Raw genomic sequence first — 19,642 nt, 5'->3', positions numbered from 1 at the left:
ACAGCGGATACAGCCAGATCCGCATTGGTAATTGGCACAAGTTTTACACCGGATGCCCTTCCTGACGCAACTCGTTTCACCTGGAGAAACACACACACACACACACACACACACACACACACACACACACACACACACACACACACACACACACACACACACACACACACAGCCGCTGGTGTTCCAAAGAGGTCTCCCATCCAAGTATTAACCAGATGCTGCACTGCTTAGCTTCTGAGATCTGACGGGATCAGGCTGACACAGAACAGACCAGCTGCGCAAGATCCTTTGCACAATGATGTTGGTTTTTAATGCAGTGCCGCCTGAGGGATCGAAGGTCACGGGCATTCAATGTTGGTTTTCGGCCTTGCTGCTTATGTGCAGAAAGTTCTCCAGATTCTCTGAAGTAGATGATGGAATCCCTAAATTCCTTGCAACTGAACGTTGAGAAACATTGTTCTTAAAGTGTTCGACTATTTTTTCATGCAGTTGTTCACAAAGTGGTGATCCTCACCCCAGCTTTGCTTGTGAACAGCTGAGCCTTTTGGGGATGCTCCTTTAATACCCAATCATGATACTCACCTGTTCCCAATTAACCTGTTCACCTGTGGAATGTTCCAAACAGGTGTTCTTTGAGCATTCGTCAACTTTCCCAGTCTTTTGCTGCCCCGTCCCAGCTTTTTTGAAATGTGTTGCAGGCATCAATTACAAAATGAGCAAATATTTGCACAAAAACAATAAAGTTTATCAGTTTGAACATTAAATATCTTGTCTTTGTGGTGTATTCAATTGAATATAGGTTGAAGAGGATTTGCAAATCATTGTATTCTGTTTTTATTTACATTTCACACAATGTCCAAACTTCATTGGAATTGTGGTTGTATAATGTGACCCATTAATCTGCTGAAGCCAGTCAACACAAAATCTTTATCCATCAGATTACAGTGATCTGATGGATAAAAGGGAAAGGTGAGTGTTGTTGGTAGATGTAATAACTACAGGTCATTATTACCTCAGCAAAACTATGCACTCCGAGTGCCATCTTATCTTAATGTGTCATCAAATCAAAGGCTTTTCTTTTTGCAATTTTATTTATGACTTCAACATTTCCAAATGACTGAGGATCAAATTTACATGGCTTCAAAGCATCCTTACAATTAATGGCATAATGATTAACATTGCAAACAAATTAAATAACACCAATTTCTGTAAATCACTGTACTAATTTGACAAATTAAAGGATGAATCTCAAGTTATAAGATAAATTTTTCCAGTTCTACTCTTCTCACACCTTTGGTGCCCATATCAATGTCATATCTATAGGGAAATATGTAAATATCTACTCAGGGTGTCAGTTATTTCATAAATAGTGTTTACTGTGGTATTCACGGTTTTATTTATTTTGGTAAACATGTCCGCCATACTGTTTTGATAACAGTTGCGTCTTGGCAGATAAGATCCAACTATTCTAAGCTAAATGATCACACTCTTACTTTTTGTCAAAATTAACGTGCAATTTTACATACTAATGTCACCAGCTGGCAAATGTTGAAAGAACATAAATCACATTTCTCCAAACTACAGGTTACAACGGAACAGATGTTTAAATAAATAAGAAAAATCATTGAGGTGAGGTTTTGTTGTCAGAACTTAATGCCCTCTAGCTGACAGCATGGAGACCCAGTGTCACAACTTTGTTGCAAACCACCAACCAGCAGGTGATTCCAACTCCACCTGGCAGGAACAAAAAAAAAAAAAAGAACAGCAGCTTTGTTAGCACATATGAAAATACCTGCTTTAAAACAGCAATTTGAATTATACCATTCCCTGTAAAAGTAATAGGGGATGGTACTATTGTACTGTGTGTATTGTACAGCACTGTGCTCATAACTGTGCAAACCTCCACCAACACTAGTTTCCAATTCCACAAAATTTCAAGGTGAAAGTCCTGTTAGAAGTGGCTTTTCAGAAGCTAAATTAGGTGTAATCAAATGTCAGGAGTATGTATTTAGTTCATGCACTTGAATTCAAGTTTTTTTTGTGTGTGGTGTTGTCAGAGTTTTTTAACCAAATTTATCATTTTCTGAATTCTTTTTCAGATCATTTTCACAGAACATTGGTTATATCTGCTATGTACAATTTGTCACTGCTTTTTGGCACTTGGTTTCTGACTGATAACTGGAAGGCAAATAGGCATATAACTGGAACCTCCATCCAATTTTGGTGGTGTAGGTAAATCCATAACAGAGAAATGAGAGTGATTGGGGCACTTTTGATTGAGATATAATGTAAAATGTACACCAAATACAACCCCTGGCAAAAATTATGGAATCACCGGCCTTGGAGGATGTTCATTCAGTTGTTTAATTTTGTAGAAAAAAAAGCAGATCACAGACATGACACAAAACTAAAGTCATTTCAAATGGCAACTTTCTGGCTTTAAGAAACACTATAACAAATCAGGAAAAAAACTGTGGCAGTCAGTAATGGTTACTTTTTTAGTAGATCAAGCAGAGGGGAAAAATATGGAATCACTCAATTCTGAGAAAAAAATGATGGAATCATGAAAAACAAAAGAACGCTCCAACACATCACTAGTATTTTGTTGCACCACCTCTGGCTTTTATAACAGCTTGCAGTCTCTGAGGCATGGACTTAATGAGTGACAAACAGTACTCTTCATCAATCTGGCTCCAACTTTCTCTGACTGCTGTTGCCAGATCAGCTTTGCAGGTTGGAGCCTTGTCATGGACCATTTTCTTCAACTTCCACCAAAGATTTTCAATTGGATTAAGATCCGGGCTATTTGCAGGCCATGACATTGACCCTATGTGTCTTTTTGCAAGGAATGTTTTCACAGTTTTTGCTCTATGGCAAGATGCATTATCATCTTGAAAAATTATATCATCATCCCCAAACATCCTTTCAATTGATGGGATAAGAAAAGTGTCCAAAATATCAACGTAAACTTGTGCATTTATTGATGATGTAATGACAGCCATCTCCCCAGTGCCTTTACCTGACATGCAGCCCCATATCATCAATGACTGTGGAAATTTACATGTTCTCTTCAGGCAGTCATCTTTATAAATCTCATTGGAACGGCACCAAACAAAGTTCCAGCATCATCACCTTGCCCAATGCAGATTCAAGATTCATCACTGAATATGACTTTCATCCAGTCATCCACAGTCCACGATTGCTTTTCCTTAGCCATTGTAACCTTGTTTTTTTTTGTTGTTGTTTAGGTGTTAATGATGGCTTTCGTTTAGCTTTTCTGTATGTAAATCCCATTTCCTTTAGGCGGTTTCTTACAGTTCGGTCACAGACGTTGACTCCAGTTTCCTCCCATTCGTTCCTCATTTTTTGTTGTTGTGCATTTTTGATTTTTGAGACATATTGCTTTAAGTCTTGACGCTTTGATGTCTTCCTTGGTCTACCAGTATGTTTGCCTTTAACAACCTTCCCATGTTGTTTGTATTTGGTCCAGAGTTTAGACACAGCTGACTGTGAACCACCAACATCTTTTGCAACATTGCGTGATGATTTACCCTCTTTTAAGAGTTTTATAATCCTCTCCTTTGTTTCAATTGACATCTCTCGTGTTGGAGCCATGATTCATGTCAGTCCACTTGGTGCAACAGCTCTCCAAGGTGTGATCACTCCTTTTTAGATGCAGACTAACAAGCAGATCTGATTTGATGCAGGTGTTAGTTTTGGGGATGAACATTTACAGGGTGATTCCATAATTTTTTCCTCAGAATTGAGTGAGTCCATATTTTTTTCCCTCTGCTTGGTCTAAAAAAGTAACCGTTACTGACTGCCACAATTTTTTTTCCTGATTTCTTATAGTGTTTCTTAAAGCCAGAAAGTTGCCATTTGAAATGACTTTAGTTTTGTGTCATGTCTGTGATCTGCTTTTTTTCTACAAAATTAAACAACTGAATGAACAACCTCCGAGGCCGGTGATTCCATAATTATTGCCAGGGGTTGTAGGCTTTTCAATATTAAATTCAAATGTCCACAAAATCCATAATCCGGATCAGATCCAGATCACACTTTGTCAGGAGATAGTGAGCACCAGTCTGTACCTCACTTCAAATATGAGAGTGATTGGGACATATTTGATTAAGATATGATGTAAAATATACATTAAATAGGGTTTTCAATGTTAAATTTAAATGGCCACAAAATCTGTAATCTGGATTCAATCCAGATCCAACTTTGTCAGGTGATAACAGATACCATCCTACATAACACTGTCAAATATGAAAGAAATTTGATCTTTTTTGACAGAGTTGTGAATTTTTGAATATTCATTCAATGTTAAAGATAGGGATTTTTTCCCCACTTTTCCAAGACTTTAACTGACTTTGACCTTGAAAACAGGATATGAATCTTCAGTAAAAATTTCATAATGATATATGAAAAATGGTTGGTCCAGGCTGTTCATAAACAAACACACAAACAGACAAAACATAACCTTCTCCAACTTCATTGGCGGAGGTTAATAACAGCATGTAATGAAATGCAGAGCTATGATACTTTGACTCTGATAAAAGTTTGAAGACACCTCGTTTCAGTTAATGTATATTTTTCCTTTATCTTTACCTTGAAAATGTCTGGAGATAAAGTAGAGCACAATTCCACAAATTAAAGATAAACTCATAGGAAAGCATGCAAATGTATAAGGAACATTCTCTGTCACACTCAGCTCTAATTTTCTTACACTCCATGATGAATTAATGATAAATTAATTTTAATGCCAGTTATTGTATTACTATCATGGTGCACAAAGCTATCAACAGATTTTAAGGCAGCATTGCGTGCTTTGTCAACAGTAAAGTATTTAGATGTTTGTTGGAAAAGTTTATTCTACCCTCTTTTACAGCAGGGAGTTACAACAGCAGAAGCAAAGGCAGAAACAGAAGATACTCTGTGATGAAGTTAAGTTAATTACCTGCCACGCCTGTTGGAAAGGCCACAAGGCGCTCCACAGGTGTGATCCATTTACTGGGAACCACTGTCACTGGATCAGAGTAATATTTCCATATCAAGGAGATCATCAGAGCAGCCTGAACAACAACCAATTACAAATGTGTATGAAAGAAAGCTATCGTACTGTGCAAAAAAACAGACATTACATTTGAAAAATTCAGAAGCAAAGACAGCACACAAAAAAATGAACAGCTTCTAAATTGTGGGCTGAAGCAGATTTTATATAGTCTTTTAAAGCAAGCCAGTGTACTTCAAGAAGAGTCTCCAACCTACTTGCAATATATAAAAAGCGATGTTAACAACCCATTTTGTTTTCGCTTGTTGTGCTGTTCTTGACTTCACTGCAACAGAAAAAACAAACAAAAAACAGACTTTAGACTGATTTTGTCAATGTAAAGAAAACAACACCCCCTTTTCCTATTATGCCCTATTCCTATTATGACATTTTTAATGTACGTGCAGCATTTGGACTAAACTGTTTCAACTCTTTCCACATAAAACCAGAGTCTTATAGTGAAGAACTCGTACAACAGATAGCAGCTGAAGCTCTCCAGTGGTACTCAGGTCACGATGTCTTGCTAGCCAGTTTAAAACAATCCATTGTGTTCTTTTCAGCTATTCTTCTTACGCTGTTGGATGTGTGCTTGGGGTTGCTGTTCTTCTAAAAGATCAGAGAGCTTCACCTAAAACCTGGAGATCTGACCCTGAGAAACACTCACTCAGAAACACCTAGTCCAGTGGTGTCCAAACTATTCCAGAAAGAGCTGAGAGGGTGCAGATTTTCCTTGCAGCCACTGAGTTCAGGAGGTGATTTCACTGATTAACATCACTTTGAGCAGGTGGGATGAGTTCATCAGTGAAATCACCTGCTGGAGAACCTCCACCATGTTTTACTGTAGGTAGGAGGATGTTTTTTTCCTTATGGGCTCCATTTTATCAACAATTACAGTAATTTAAATGAATAAATAAATAAAAATAAAACCCAAAGCACTGCATTCTTACACAGCTCTGCTTTGGTTTCTTCTCCACAGAAGATTGTCCCATTAACACTGTGTCTTAACTAGGGCAGCTTATACAAATGTTACTTTTTAATTGTGGTGTCTTTATTTCAGCACTTGTGTCTTCCTTGACTTTCATCAATGAATCTCTTCTTATTTTAGAGCATGTCACATTAGGGTAGTCCTCTACGGTGTGCCAAAAATAAAAATGTGGCTTTCTTAACGTGCTTCCTGACAAAATTGTTCATCTTGATGAGAAAATGTTTTGTGCAACATGTTATTTCGATACTACTATTCCAACCACTGCCGCACGCGGGGTGGAAACTGCAATATGTGAGTATATTAGCACAAACTAGCAACAGTAATGTACCTGTTCACAAACGAAATACAAATTGAAACAACAATCCTTTCTCTTTTAACTGACCATACAGGAGAGATAAATAAAAGTATTACATGTCACTGTCCAGCTATTTGGGGAAAACAAACAGTCATGGGGAGTGGCATTTGGTTCCGATTTTCTTCACCTCCAGTAACTGACATCGATACCACTCAACAACTTGCAGCAGTATTGGCGCTGCTGTTCATCCTTCGTTAGGATCTGATTGTAATCCTGAATAAGTGCAACTCCTCGTTCAGCAACATCATTGACAGCAGCAATGATATCCAGGACCTGCTGTGACAAGTGGAACAACGGGTCATCCTCCCACTCTGAGGGGTCCTTGATGAGGAAGCCCATGTTGATGTTGAATGCCTCAAAAATGTGACCTGAGACAGATGTTAACAAAATCTGCCACTAATGAACTAAAGTATCCAGTCCATAACTCAAAATGTCACTCGCACGTCACAAAAAACAGGGGCTGGGCGGAGTGGTTAATATTTTTCAAATCTTATGAAATTTCAGCCAATTTATTTTTACCCCTAAAGGAACCAAAAAAATAAATAAATAAATAAAAAATGATGAAGCACCTTGAAAAAGTTGAAGTTTGTTTTTCGGGAACAACCGTAATGTCATATGGTACAGTCTGAAACAGTTCTTAGTGCACAACATTAAAAACTGTTGAAACGGATAATTTAATATCTCTGACTTGGCTCTCAAACAGCTCTCTTGCCTTCACAATTGTGAAGAAACTAGAAACAATCAGCCACTTTTTGTGGAGTAAAACCATCTTTCATTGATTCATTTTTGTCACATGAACACTAACAATTAGACATAGGTGAGTCTCATTTGTTTTTTATTTTGTTTGAGAAACTAATTTCACTTTAATAAATAGGTTTTAATAAATGCATTTTTTGTTTCACTATGTGAAATCAGTATTTTTATTGTTGTCCAATAATGTTGGAAATTTTATTAAATATTGTGATACTATAAGCATGTTCATGTGCATAATTTTGAAAGATATTCCTTGAAATTGAGCCAATCATTTTGACCAGGACTGTGTGTCTCTCACCGTGTGTTTTCAGCCTGTCAGTCATCTTGTTTATTTTGCGCTCCAGTCTGGCATATCGTGCAAACTCATCCATCATGCTAATTGATGATTGCTCCTTCTTCATCTCCTGGATTTCAGCTCTCATCTGACTCTCTTGTTCAGCATCTTTTTGAACCATCTTTGTCAGCTTGATATAAAAAAAAAGATATGATTGAATATATAGCTGACTGTTCTGCATACAAAAGATCAATTATACAGCCTTTAAATGTTCATGCAATGTATTAAATTATGTTTAAAATGCAAGATTTGCAGTGAAAGCATTAAACATTTCCAATGGATGTCTCCTGCCATGTGTATTTATAATGTTCTAATAATACTAGCTACTAAAGACAGCCAGGGATGTCCTACAAAGTCAAAACAAACCTGAGACATTTTGGGATATTCAAAGGATGTGACCAATGGATCAAGTCCATGGGAGGGAGGACACTGATATTATTAAAATAAAAAATAAAAATAAAAAACTTATGGCAATGGCACATCATGGTTAAGTATAGCAACAACTAATTAAAGTTCTACTAATTAGAATCAGCAGATTTGGTCACATCACACCTGCTTCATTCACTTCCTGTGAATGTGAGAGTACATTTTACTTTTCTGATGTTGACATAAAATTCTGAATGAGTGTGCACTGGTTATCGTATTAAACTTATTGAGTCTCACATACCATCATCTCATACCCTGCGGTCTCCGGATGCAGTTTATCTCTGTGTTCTTAAAGAGTGTTCTTATGCATGCAACTTCTACACTGTACACTCAATTTTTTTTCAGTTTATTTCATTTTTATATAGCACCAAATCACAACAAAGTTGCCTCAAGGCGCTTCACAGTCTAACCCTACGCTCAACTTTCAAAATTCAGGTACATTGGATGCTTTGGATGAAGCTGAGTTCAATGTACCCAGTGACATCAACTCCAAAAATGAGATTTTATGGAGAACTCTAAAAAAGAAAAGAAGAAGAAGAAAAAAAAAAATTCACAAGGCACAATTTTTTCTAATCTTCACAAAAATTGGCCCAGTGGCTCTTCGGTCCAAACCTCACAATTCTATCTTCACGACTGTCTGTGGAGATTCTTGTCATTCAGGTCATAGTATCCAGTTAAAGCCTGGTTCACATGACAGGATTTTAAAATTATCTTTAGGTTTCCAAAACCTGAGAGACCACACACGTGAAGATAAAAAATCATGGATCTAACAGGTTTGGTCGTACAGTGTGTGGTGTCCAGCCACACGGTAATAACAACACCACCACACACGAACAGATTTCACACACGAACATTTACAGTTCAGACAGGAAATCTCGCAAAAATCTCTCGAGATTAAACGTGACTTCAGAGTAAACAAACGGAGGTACTTTGTGGACTATTTAAAACAGAGGGAATAAACGATACAAAAAGAAAAAGACAAGGCGTTCTTTAAAGAAGTGGAGACAGCGCGACCACCGACCTTCTGGTAAGTCAGAACAGCTGTTTTGATTTTATTTTCCACTCCGTATGTCCGTCACCTCACTTTCTGATTGGCTGCACGTCACATTCAGCAGGCTGCGTGCTCATTTGTGGTCAGAGGACACAACACACGCTGCGATATCGGGCCAAAAAAACCCAACATGTTGAATATCCCCGATTTGCGATCGGAGCGCTGCTGACGCCCTTCCGAGCAGATCAGAGCGCTCTGAACACACCACACACGGCAGGAATATCTGAGAAGATTATCTTTGACGTCATCACGATTGTCGGGGCATCCTTAAGATTGTCGGAAGGGGAAGATCGGGTCTGATATCGGCCTAATTATCCTGCCGTGTGAACCCGGCTTTAAATCAGGTCAACTGGACTCATTTAGTTCTTGAAGATGTTTCGTTCTTCATCTCACAAAGCAGCGCCACATGAAGAGTGAAATGTCTTCAAGGACCTATACATGACCAGCTGACCTGACTCAACCTACTTGGATATCTGTATGGCCAATTTTTCAAAGTTTTCATAATTTACAGCAACTTTGTGCAGAAGCTGCCAAATAGGAAGGGTTCAGCAACAGTTAGATGTGTCAAAAACTAAAACAACATGTAGCTTCATGATTCATTTGTGAGGAATCACAAAATAATGATAACAATACGAGCAACTCAAGTGAATTTTTGTTAATGCGGCAAAAGGAAGAGTGCATTTGTGCACATTTCCATCCACTTGTTATGCGCTTTTGTTTCACAGTTCTTTGGAACTGACTGGTGTCTGTATTTCACAAAGTACAGCTGCACCACATCGCAAAATTAATTCCACTGTAGTTACAGAATGCCAGCGCACGTAAGAAGCTGTGCAAAACAGTTTTTTTCAAGGCTTTTAGCTCTCCAGCCCCAGTCTAACAATGTAGTTTAAGACCCTGGAATGACCTGGAAATGTTCATATTTGTAACAAATATTAAAGCAAAAATCTGCACAGCGCTCCCATGCAAAGAAAAATTTTTTTTTTTTTTTTTTTTTTTTAGGGGTGTCTAATAAAAGTTTTATTTATTTTTTTTTTTTTTTGCATGGGAGTGCTTGCATGGGGCCAGAATTAATCTTTTGTGTGGATACAATGAATTATTTTACCAAAAATAAAATGAAAACCACACTTCTGCCACAAGCAACTGCAGAGATTGAAACAACAAAAAAGTCCTGTAATTTCCGGCGGTATTTGAACACGCCAGCAGCGATCTGCGTGGCGTTGACATGGACTGATCAACTTACTGCTCTGATGACATATTCAACCATCTTTACACTTATATTACCCATTTTGACAGTTTTACGTTATAAATCAATATATATGGCTTAGTAGCGTCATACAATGATACAGCACCCACCATGGCACACAAGCAGGTTATTTTCAGGTCTCCTGCGCACTCCTGTGATATTTTTGGCTCCTGCGCCTTTCAGTCCTCTGCTACAAAATTGTCATACAGTAACAAACTACAGTAATAGATGTACATTTCCTCCTGGACGCCTCCTAGAGGTTAACTGACAGAATTTATAATTATTATTATTAATATGTATATGTCGCAAACTCTCTTCAGCATCTCACCATGTCATTTAGGTCCTTCAGACTTTTCATCTACCATCAGTTTGTGGCTTTTTACTGCTTTTTATGACAATGTTGTCTGGTTTGTTGCTTTTTCCCCAATGGGCAGATTTTTGTGTCATTTCCGGATTGTGCCTTCGTCTACCATAGAGTGAGCTTCGCGAAGCGTCGCATAGCGGCGTGAAGCACAGCTTCTTACGTGTGCTGGCACGCCGTAAGTCCAGTGGAGTTAATTTTGCGATGTGGTGCAGCCTTACTTTGTGAAATACAGACACCACTCAATTCCAAAGAATTGTGAAACAAAAGCGCATAACAAGTGGATGGAAATGCACACAAATGCGTTCTTCCTTTTGCTGCATTAACGAAAATTTGCTTGAGTTGCGATACTAGTTGGACGAAACACAGCTAATGAGAGAGATACCAGTTCTTGCTGTAATAACTTTACACGTAAGTACCGTTTATTACGATGACATAATATTACAAATGGTAAAATAACCTAAATTATTGTTTAATCTTATTTGTGAACGGCAATCCTACACAATCTGGTTTTTATACTCCGCCGGTTATTGCAACCATAAGCAGCACAAAATACCAGCAAATCTGCTCACTCTCCATTGATTCCGGTTGACTCTGGTGCGAGCCTATAGAGGGTTTCCAATCACGTGACCGATTTGCTGCGGGACAGATACCGTCTCCATCTTGGATTACTACGCGGCTGGCGCAGGAAAGAAAACGGAGAGAATTAAAGCTTATTACGAGGCTTTAAGCCCTCGAGATAAAGCTGTTTATCCTGACCGATGTGTAGCAGTTGGTTCAGTAGATCCGTATGTTATACTGGATAGTGAATTTAATGACAATGTAACGAAGTGGCCAGCAGTTTCACAGCGTAAGCATAAGGATTTACGGGCGGTCTGCTTGGTTCTGGCCATAGTACTTCCTTCAGATCTGCTCTGCCTATTCTGCTGAGCCAGGTCTCTCTGTGTTGCTTAGAAAGCTTGTAACACTCCACTGATTGATGCACAATAACTGCTGGCAGCCTAGAAAATGACAGACTTGCCTCATTTTTATCACCTCTGTTTCAACAACCGAACCCAACACAAAAGTTGACCATTGTTGAAGCTTCTGCAATTGTTTGCCAAATGCACATAGCGTATCACAGCGGCAACCACGTCGTAATCCGAAATGGCCGAGGGGCGCAAAAATCACGTGACCGATATGTCACATGAAAACTCTCTATTGTGAAGAGACCCAGCCAATATGGCAGCGACACTGGATTATGTTGCAGCAAGTTATGAGGCGTTTACATATATAATGTCTATGAAGCTGACCCCCCACCCACATAAAAAAAAAAATCTTAGCAAACAAGCTGTAATTTCCAGTGGTACATGAACGCAGCTGTGATCTGCATGGCGTTCACAAGGACTGATCAATTTACTGCTCTACTTTTAAGATTAGGCTTAAAACTTTCCTTTTTGCTAAAGCTTATAGTTAGGGCTGGATCAGGTGACCCTGAACCATCCCTTAGTTATGCTGCTATAGACGTAGACTGCTGGGGGGTTCCCATGATGCACTGTTTCTTTCTCTTTTTGCTCTGTATGCACCACTCTGCATTTAATCATTAGTGATCGATCTCTGCTCCCCTCCACAGCATGTCTTTTTCCTGGTTCTCTCCCTCAGCCCCAACCAGTCCCAGCAGAAGACTGCCCCTCCCTGAGCCTGGTTCTGCTGGAGGTTTCTTCCTGTTAAAAGGGAGTTTTTCCTTCCCACTGTAGCCAAGTGCTTGCTCACAGGGGGTCGTTTTGACCGTTGGGGTTTTACATCATTATTGTATGGCCTTGCCTTACAATATAAAGCGCCTTGGGGCAACTGTTTGTTGTGATTTGGCGCTATATAAAAAATTGATTGATTGATTGATGATATATTCAATCATCTTTACACTTATATTTATTAACCCTTTTAACAGTTTGTGTTATAAATCAATATATATGGCTTAGTAACGTAATACAGTGATACAGCAGCCACCACGGCACACCAGCTTTTTTTTTTTTTTCAGGCCTACTGCGCACTCCTGCAATATTTTCGGCTCCTGTGCATCCTGCACCTTTCAGTCCAGCGGTTTTACAAAGACTACGAATTACAGAAGTCTAATATATTTACAAAAATGATCCATTTACAAAGATTTTTATGACATTTTTACACATATTCTACCCCTGCAAACCTCACGTGTAATTTATCACAGGTTTTCTTCAGATATAAGATGACATGGCCCAAAGAAAAATGAAGCAACACAAAGCTAGAAATTTGTGTATTCAATTAAAGAAATACGTCCCGTACAAATGTTTCATACATTCAAGTAAGGGCATCTACTTACGACAGATGATATTGTTGGCAGAAGTATTTTAATGAGATTACAGAGAAAAACTGAGGCCAACACGAGCAGCCAGGCGTAGCCAGACGCCATGATTCCTCCGTTGTTTTCGTTTTCTTTTCTTTTTTTTTTCTTCTTCTTTTTCTTTTGCTTCTTCTTCTTCTTCTTCTCCTCTCCTTCTTCTTCTTCTTCTGCTTGCGTGTGCAGTTTGTGGAGGTCGCGGTTGGAAAACGACGTTTGAGTGCATTACCGCCACCAATTGATCTGGAGTGTGTATAGGAGAAAATTAAATTGTCTCCAGAATTGTGAAATTCCGCTTGAACAATTGTCTTCTATACTTATTTGAAGAATGTTGCACAAATCATGAGTTCCTTTACATTTTTTCTGGGGAAAAAAAGGACTTTTGAGCATCACATGTTACGATGTTTGATCTTCATTATAAAACTTACTATCTTGCCATCCCACTCTGAAACTTTGAAATGGCTGTTTCTACTCTCTGCGATCCAGAGGAAGACCTCGTTTCCATGACTATGCTTTGAATTATAAATAATCACCAACCTCTGGACAACACTGAAAAATTAACATGGCATTTTGTATCTTACGCATATTCTTACTTTCACATTGTGCTTTTAATTCTAACCCTTAACAACCCATGGCCGTAACTGCAGACTTTCTTGTTGTGAGGTAGGTACATTAACAGAATACCCCTGCCCATTCTCCACGTGATGTGGAGTTGTGTTAGGAAGGGCATCCTGTGTAAAATTTGTACCAAAAGGGATACCAAGTGAAAAAGGTAGAAGCCAAAAGTACTTATGTTTTTTTGGGCAGCATGGTGTCTTAGTGGTTAGCTCACAGCAAGAAGGTAATGGGATCGATTCCCACCTGTGGCCTTTCTGTGTGGAGTTTGCATGTTCCCCCAGTGTTTGTGTGAGTTCCCTCCAGGTACTCCGGTTTCCTCTCACATCTAAAGACATGCAGGTTAGTTGGATTGGAAACTTTAAAAATTGTCCAGGTCTCCCTTATAAAAGAGATTTCAATCTCAATGGGACTATCCTGGTTAAATAAAGGTTAAATTAAATTTGTGTGGATTCTCCCTCACCTCCAAACAGTCCCAGCGTGCAGGACACTGGCTGACCAGGCAAGTGCAGGGAAAATGCAAGCAAGCTGGAAGGCCGCCCATTCTGGACACTGGCACAGTCACATAGTGATGACCTCATCCTGTCTGCAGTTGTCAGAGTGTGTTGTGCGTTCCAGATAACAGCTGTAGGTGACCATCACCAAACAAGGTATATATAATGTTTACAGACATGGATTCTTTAGGGTTTAATAAAGAAAAACTGAACAGGGAGGGGAGAGGGGAGCAACAGCTGCACTTCAATGGATTTTAAATACATAAACCTCCAGCACTGTCAGCTTTCTGATCACCCTCTAACAGCACACTCCAACAGCTGCAGACAGGGTGAGGCCATCACAATATGCCCATCACCACACTGTCTGTGCCAGCATCCAGAATAGGTGGCATTTCAGCTTGCTTGCATTTTCCCTGCAACTGCATGGTCAGTCAATGGATTGCACACTTGGTCTGTTTGGAGGTGAAGGAAAATCTTGAAGGATTTGTTGGTCAATGTTAAAACACCAACAAAGTTCAGCTTCTTGTGTGCATAGGTTAAGAATGGAAAACATTGAAAATGTCCATTGTGATCACTCTTCAGGGAGCAGCACAGACATACTGAAAACAATAGAAAGCATGTTTGTGGTTTACTCTGAATATATAAGTATTAGTATAACTAATAAATAAGCCGAATGAGGCAATAAACATAAAGAGGTGTGTTTATAACGTAAAACTGGTGTACATGATATTGACTAAAGTTGAATACATCAAAATACTTGAAGAAGTCATGTTTCCTTATTCCAAAGAGGAAATGCCCTTGAAATAAGTGTTTCAGCAAAGGCAAGACCTCAAACACACCAGTAAATGAGCAGCATCTTGGTTCCAGACCAACAAGCTTAACATTATGGAGTGGCCAGACCAATCTCGGGACCTTAATCCAACAGAAAACTTGTGGGGTCACACCAACAATGCTGTTTCTGAGGCAAAACCAAGAAATGCAGAGGAATTGTTGAATGTAGTCCAATCGTCCTGGGCTGGAACATTTTGTTATGTTACAGCCTTATTCCATAGTAGAGTAAATTAATTTTTCCTCCTCAAACTTCTACTCACAACACCCCATAAGGACAACATGAAACGTTTCTTTCTTTCTTTTTTTTTTTTTTTTACAAATTTATTAAAAATAAAAACTAAGAAATCACATGCACATAAGTATTCACAGCCTTTGCTCAATACTTTGTTGATGTTTGTAATTTCTTCTTCTTCTTGGTATTGATTGCAAGTCATCTTTTTAGGTGTATACCACCACCTACTGCATGTGGAATCATGGCATTAATTATTCTAAGGCAATACAATACAGAATGTGAAACAATAAAATGAAACATAAAAATTAAAAATGTACAATAAATAGCTTTTAGCACAACCATACAGTACTTTTAAAACACTGGAGCCCTAAGTGCTGCAGTTTATTTATAGCCTAAAACTACTGCATTGATGTGCTCATTCCAACAGTGTGCTTACTTTTTATTTAATTATTTTTTAATGAAAAATGCTTACAGTCTGGTAATTACATCACCCAGCGAAGACAGGCACCATCCTCTGCTCGTACAACGCCTGAGGGAATTTTTCCTTACCAGATTTACTAATGTGCTTGCACCGGGGTTTACACCTTACCCTTGTGAAGTGCCTTGGGGCAATGTTGTGGTTTGGTGCCAAAAAAAAAAAAAAAAAACTGAATTGAAATTCACAAAAAACAAAACACTATTTCACACAGCAATACATAGAAAAAACTTTCACTATGATACATATATCTCAGCATTTCTGTCAAAAATACTGCTCCTACAATAATAAAATCCTTTACTTATAGGATATACTTATTTCTAACATGATTTCTGTGACGTATGACATCACTTTTTTATGTGTATGACATTATAGGATTGAATTCATTATTTTATGACGTCATAAGCAGAAGTGTTCGACCTTGTGAGAAAAACGGGCTGGGGGTTGCCGGCGTTATTTCAGCAAGTAGCACCTGCGTACTTTTTCCTCTTTTCTTACTATTTTATTGTGGCAGAAACGTGTGTGAGGGAGCAGCTGCGCGCGTAAACTGGTTGACTTTTGTCTTTGTTGGCGCTTCGCCCCACCCCCTTTTTCCTGTGTGTCCTCGCTGTGGCGGAAGTAAGTTGTGTCGCCGAGGCCTCGTTCTTCCAATGGCGACTGAAGCAGGCTGAACAGAAAGCGGGAGCAACCGAGGAGGGGGTCAGAGCCGTGAAGCTGGAATTAAATAAATATATCCTATTCTCTGTAGTCACAAAGTTAGCCTAACAGTTGTTCCGCGTCACCAAAATCACGGTCGAGTCGATGGCCAAAAATCGGAACGTATTGCTCCTTGAGTCGGGTAAGCCGCTGAACTGCTCCAGCTGGTTGCTCGTTATCTCACGACACGATGCACCTCTCGCTAACTCTGATACGATTGTTTCGCTTTCTAATCGTTTGTCTCGTCGCTGTTCGATTTCAGAGCTCTATTACTTGATTTCTCGTTTTCTAACAACGGGTCCATGTCGGAGAGCGGCTGAGGTGAGTTGGTGTCTCTCGGTTGCTACACTGGCTTCTTTTGGACAATAGTTAACTAGTTAGTTGATAATAGTTAGCAGAGGAGATCTGATAGTCATTTATTCATCTACTACAGGTCCTGGCGAGCGAACTAGAACAATATCAGGTGTGTATTCCTGCTGAATCTGCTGCTTATTTGTTAGCTTGTAGCTCGGCTCAGTCCGAGCGTCAAACTTGTCGACTTCTTTAAATTATCTCACTCTTTTTAACACCAGCCGGCTTTTACCAACTTAACGTGCTGCTGTTTTGTGCTGTGACGTCGTCTGACCAAAATGTTTTTCACAGCTTTTACCCAGGAGATTGGACTGGCAGGGAAACGAGCACCCGAGATCGTATAAAGATGTGGTGAGATGAAAGTTGTCATGTTTTGTGTTCCTTGTTGACACTTAATTGTTTTTGTGACAGGGCGCCGCGTTCACGTTCTCCGCATGTTACGCTCTTTGTTCTTGAGCTTTTATTTATTTTTTCGATCTACTGGGTTTCCGTGAGGTGGAGCTGTTTATGGTGACACAGGTCGCCGCCGCTTTCTTAATTTTTACGCTGCGAGCTGTGATATTGCTGCAGAGAAACATTTTTTTTCCGATAGCGGGGTTAAGAATATTTAGCCCTACGTTGTATTGCAGGTGGGCTGGGTGCTTCGGCCTCTCGCGACGTAGAGACTGCTCCACGGACCAATTGGAGCTCGAGATGCGCTGTCTCTGCGTTAAATTGCGTGTGACCTGCGATGTGATTGGTCCATGTTAAACAGAGTTTTGCATAAGAGGCTCCGCCTTACCAACTACAAAAACTGTTTCGACCGAGTGTTTCGTTGTTTTTTAAACTTGGGCAGTAAAATTACATAAAAAAATACACACATACTACAGAGGATAGCACCCGAAAAGCTTCCACCATAGGATGTTGCTTATTTACATTGTGGTATTTGAAGACCTTGATAGTAAACATTTTTTAAAAAGATGTACCAATAATAGCATAATACAAATATTAAACATTGTGAAACAAAAGTTAAAAAGACCAAATACATTAGGCAAAAATAAATCAAACATCATAGATGAATACATGAAAAAGGAAGAAATCATAATAAATAGAAATGGCAACTTCCTAACAGGAAAAGAGCTATTAAGACATAAATGCAGCATACAAGGTCTGTCCAAAAAGTAAGACCTTATTATTTTTTTCAAAAACTATATGGATTTGAATCACGTGTGATTGCATCAGCCAAGCTTGAATCTTCGTGCGCATGCGTGAGTTTTTTCACGCCTGTTGGTTGCGTCATTTGCCTGTGAGCACTAATGCCTCGCTCGCATCGCGCCCGGTGTGAACGCGGCATTAGGGAGACCCCTGCCATCCTCCTGAGGAAACCCATTTCAGCCACTTGTCCCTGCGATCTAGTTTCGTTGGTCATGACCCAACCCTCGAGACCATAGGTGAGAGGAACGAAGATTGACCAGTAGTTCGAGAGATTCGCTTTTCAGCTGAACTCCCTTTTTGTCACAACAGTGCAGTAAAGCGAATGCAACACCGTCTCTGCTGCGCCGATTCTCCGGCCAATCTCGCGCTCCTACCCCCAGTGTGAACAACACTATGGCCTCAGATTCCTCATCACAGTACCTCTACACCTGGCTGCGAACCGACCCAGTAGTCTCAGAAAATGGAATATAATTTCAGTCGGAAAACATAGTTCAGTCATAGAAGGAATATTCTCTAGAGTTTGTCTTAATTTTTTTTTAGAAGTCTTCAGCTCCCCCTGGATTTTTACAGTTCCCTATAGATTTGATGTGCTTGTGAAGCTTTGCTGCTAATCACAGTTTTCTGGTTACAAGTAAGGCCACTGTTTCTTGTAAAGAAGTAACATCTTTTTAACTTTAAAAAAAAATCCCTAATTTGTTTTGGTGGTGATTTATTTATTTGTTGAGGCATTGTCCTGCAGATTATAATAAAATAAACCGGTGACAAGCTTGCCTCTCCAGTCACTGTAAAACATTCATTCAGTTGGAAACCGCAAAAGCATGGGGTGTAGTGAGGTGTGGTGCTCAGGTGTTAACCCCCATGGGGGTGCACCAATGAGCAGACTAGAAGTGCACACAGATCACGTAAACAACACGTCCTCCCCGGGAACTGAACAAATGCAACCTCTGGAGGCAAATTATCCAGTTTAAATTGGATACAAGTTGTACTCTGTAGTCTGGGTAAGTTCATCCTTGCACGTCCTTCACTTTGTAGTTTAATGCATTCGTATGTTCTTGTTGTCCCAGGAACATATTGAACTATAGCTGTACGTTTAGCTGTCTAAGGGAATCCTTAGGTTACTGTGGCATAAAAGTATATGAAGCATAGAGGACTTAGAAATTGCATATTTGTATAATCAAGATTATTTTTTTTAAACAAAACAATGTTATTTAAACCTACACTACAACTCTGCTCGTGAAGGCTAAGAATTTTTATTTCTTCTTTAAATGTGATCAGTGGAGGCATTAATTGTAGCATGTGAGAGGCTAAGAAAGAAGTTGGAATGTCTGCGTTTGTTATTGTCCTGAATAAAGACAAACAAATCTAGTTTTAATGGTTTTCTGGATTTAACCATTGGAAGTGAAACAATGAGCGTTGAACTTGTACAGAGCTTCGCTTATCTTAGTTATGCTTGTGTCTGCGGGTCCTTGGACTTTGACATTGAGAGACACCTGAGAAGAACTTATAGAGTCATGATGTTGCTGGACAGAGTTGTCCAGCAATGCTGATGCCTTTGCAGGAGAACGAAAGTCCAAATCTTTAGAGTCCTGGTGCTTCCTGTCTTACTGTACAGCTGTGAGAACTCTGTGCTAATCAGTCTGGATGTGTTTGGTACCATTGGAATGATGTGTTAAATGAACAGTGATTCTGAGGCTGAGATCAGGAATACCACATGCATTATGAGGCAGTGTCAGCCACAGCGTTATGGCCATGTCACACGTTGCTCTGGGAATGATCCAGCACACAGCTGCTGCAGTGCTAAAGATGACTGCAACTGTAAAAGGCCAAGGAGAAGCTCACA

The 19,642-nt window shown here is 39.4% G+C and overlaps 3 protein-coding genes across 3 annotated transcripts in view; 2 read left to right on the top strand and 1 right to left on the bottom strand.

Moving 5' to 3' along the window:
• LOC117508331 (lebercilin-like protein) overlaps window positions 1–5,715 on the top strand; it is a 58,095-nt gene extending 52,380 nt beyond the window's left edge. The window contains exon 6 of the mRNA XM_034168067.1: window positions 5,614–5,715. Coding sequence (XP_034023958.1) covers window positions 5,614–5,685 — 72 coding nt within the window. The 3' untranslated portion in view covers window positions 5,686–5,715. The remainder of the gene's footprint in view (window positions 1–5,613) is intronic.
• Window positions 1,446–13,052, bottom strand: get1 (guided entry of tail-anchored proteins factor 1). The gene is made up of 5 exons (XM_034168076.1): window positions 12,897–13,052; window positions 7,445–7,610; window positions 5,272–5,339; window positions 4,961–5,075; window positions 1,446–1,734 (listed from the first exon to the last, which is right to left on the bottom strand). Exons 1-5 carry the CDS (start codon window positions 12,984–12,986, stop codon window positions 1,661–1,663), a joined length of 513 nt encoding a protein of 170 aa, XP_034023967.1. The 5' UTR covers window positions 12,987–13,052; the 3' UTR covers window positions 1,446–1,660.
• Window positions 13,053–16,028: 2,976 nt separating this feature from the next.
• The window catches only part of brwd1 (bromodomain and WD repeat domain containing 1), a 119,863-nt gene continuing 116,249 nt past the window's right edge, over window positions 16,029–19,642 (top strand). The window contains 4 exon segments of the mRNA XM_034168077.1: window positions 16,029–16,399; window positions 16,520–16,578; window positions 16,691–16,720; window positions 16,900–16,959. Of these exon segments, the coding sequence (XP_034023968.1) occupies window positions 16,363–16,399; window positions 16,520–16,578; window positions 16,691–16,720; window positions 16,900–16,959 (186 nt within the window). The 5' untranslated portion in view covers window positions 16,029–16,362.

Source organism: Thalassophryne amazonica, chromosome 4, assembly GCF_902500255.1.
Source record: "Thalassophryne amazonica chromosome 4, fThaAma1.1, whole genome shotgun sequence".
Lineage (NCBI taxonomy): Eukaryota > Metazoa > Chordata > Actinopteri > Batrachoidiformes > Batrachoididae > Thalassophryne > Thalassophryne amazonica.
The sequence above is the reverse complement of the archived record's forward strand: the minus strand, read 5'-3'. Positions and strand labels throughout refer to the sequence as shown.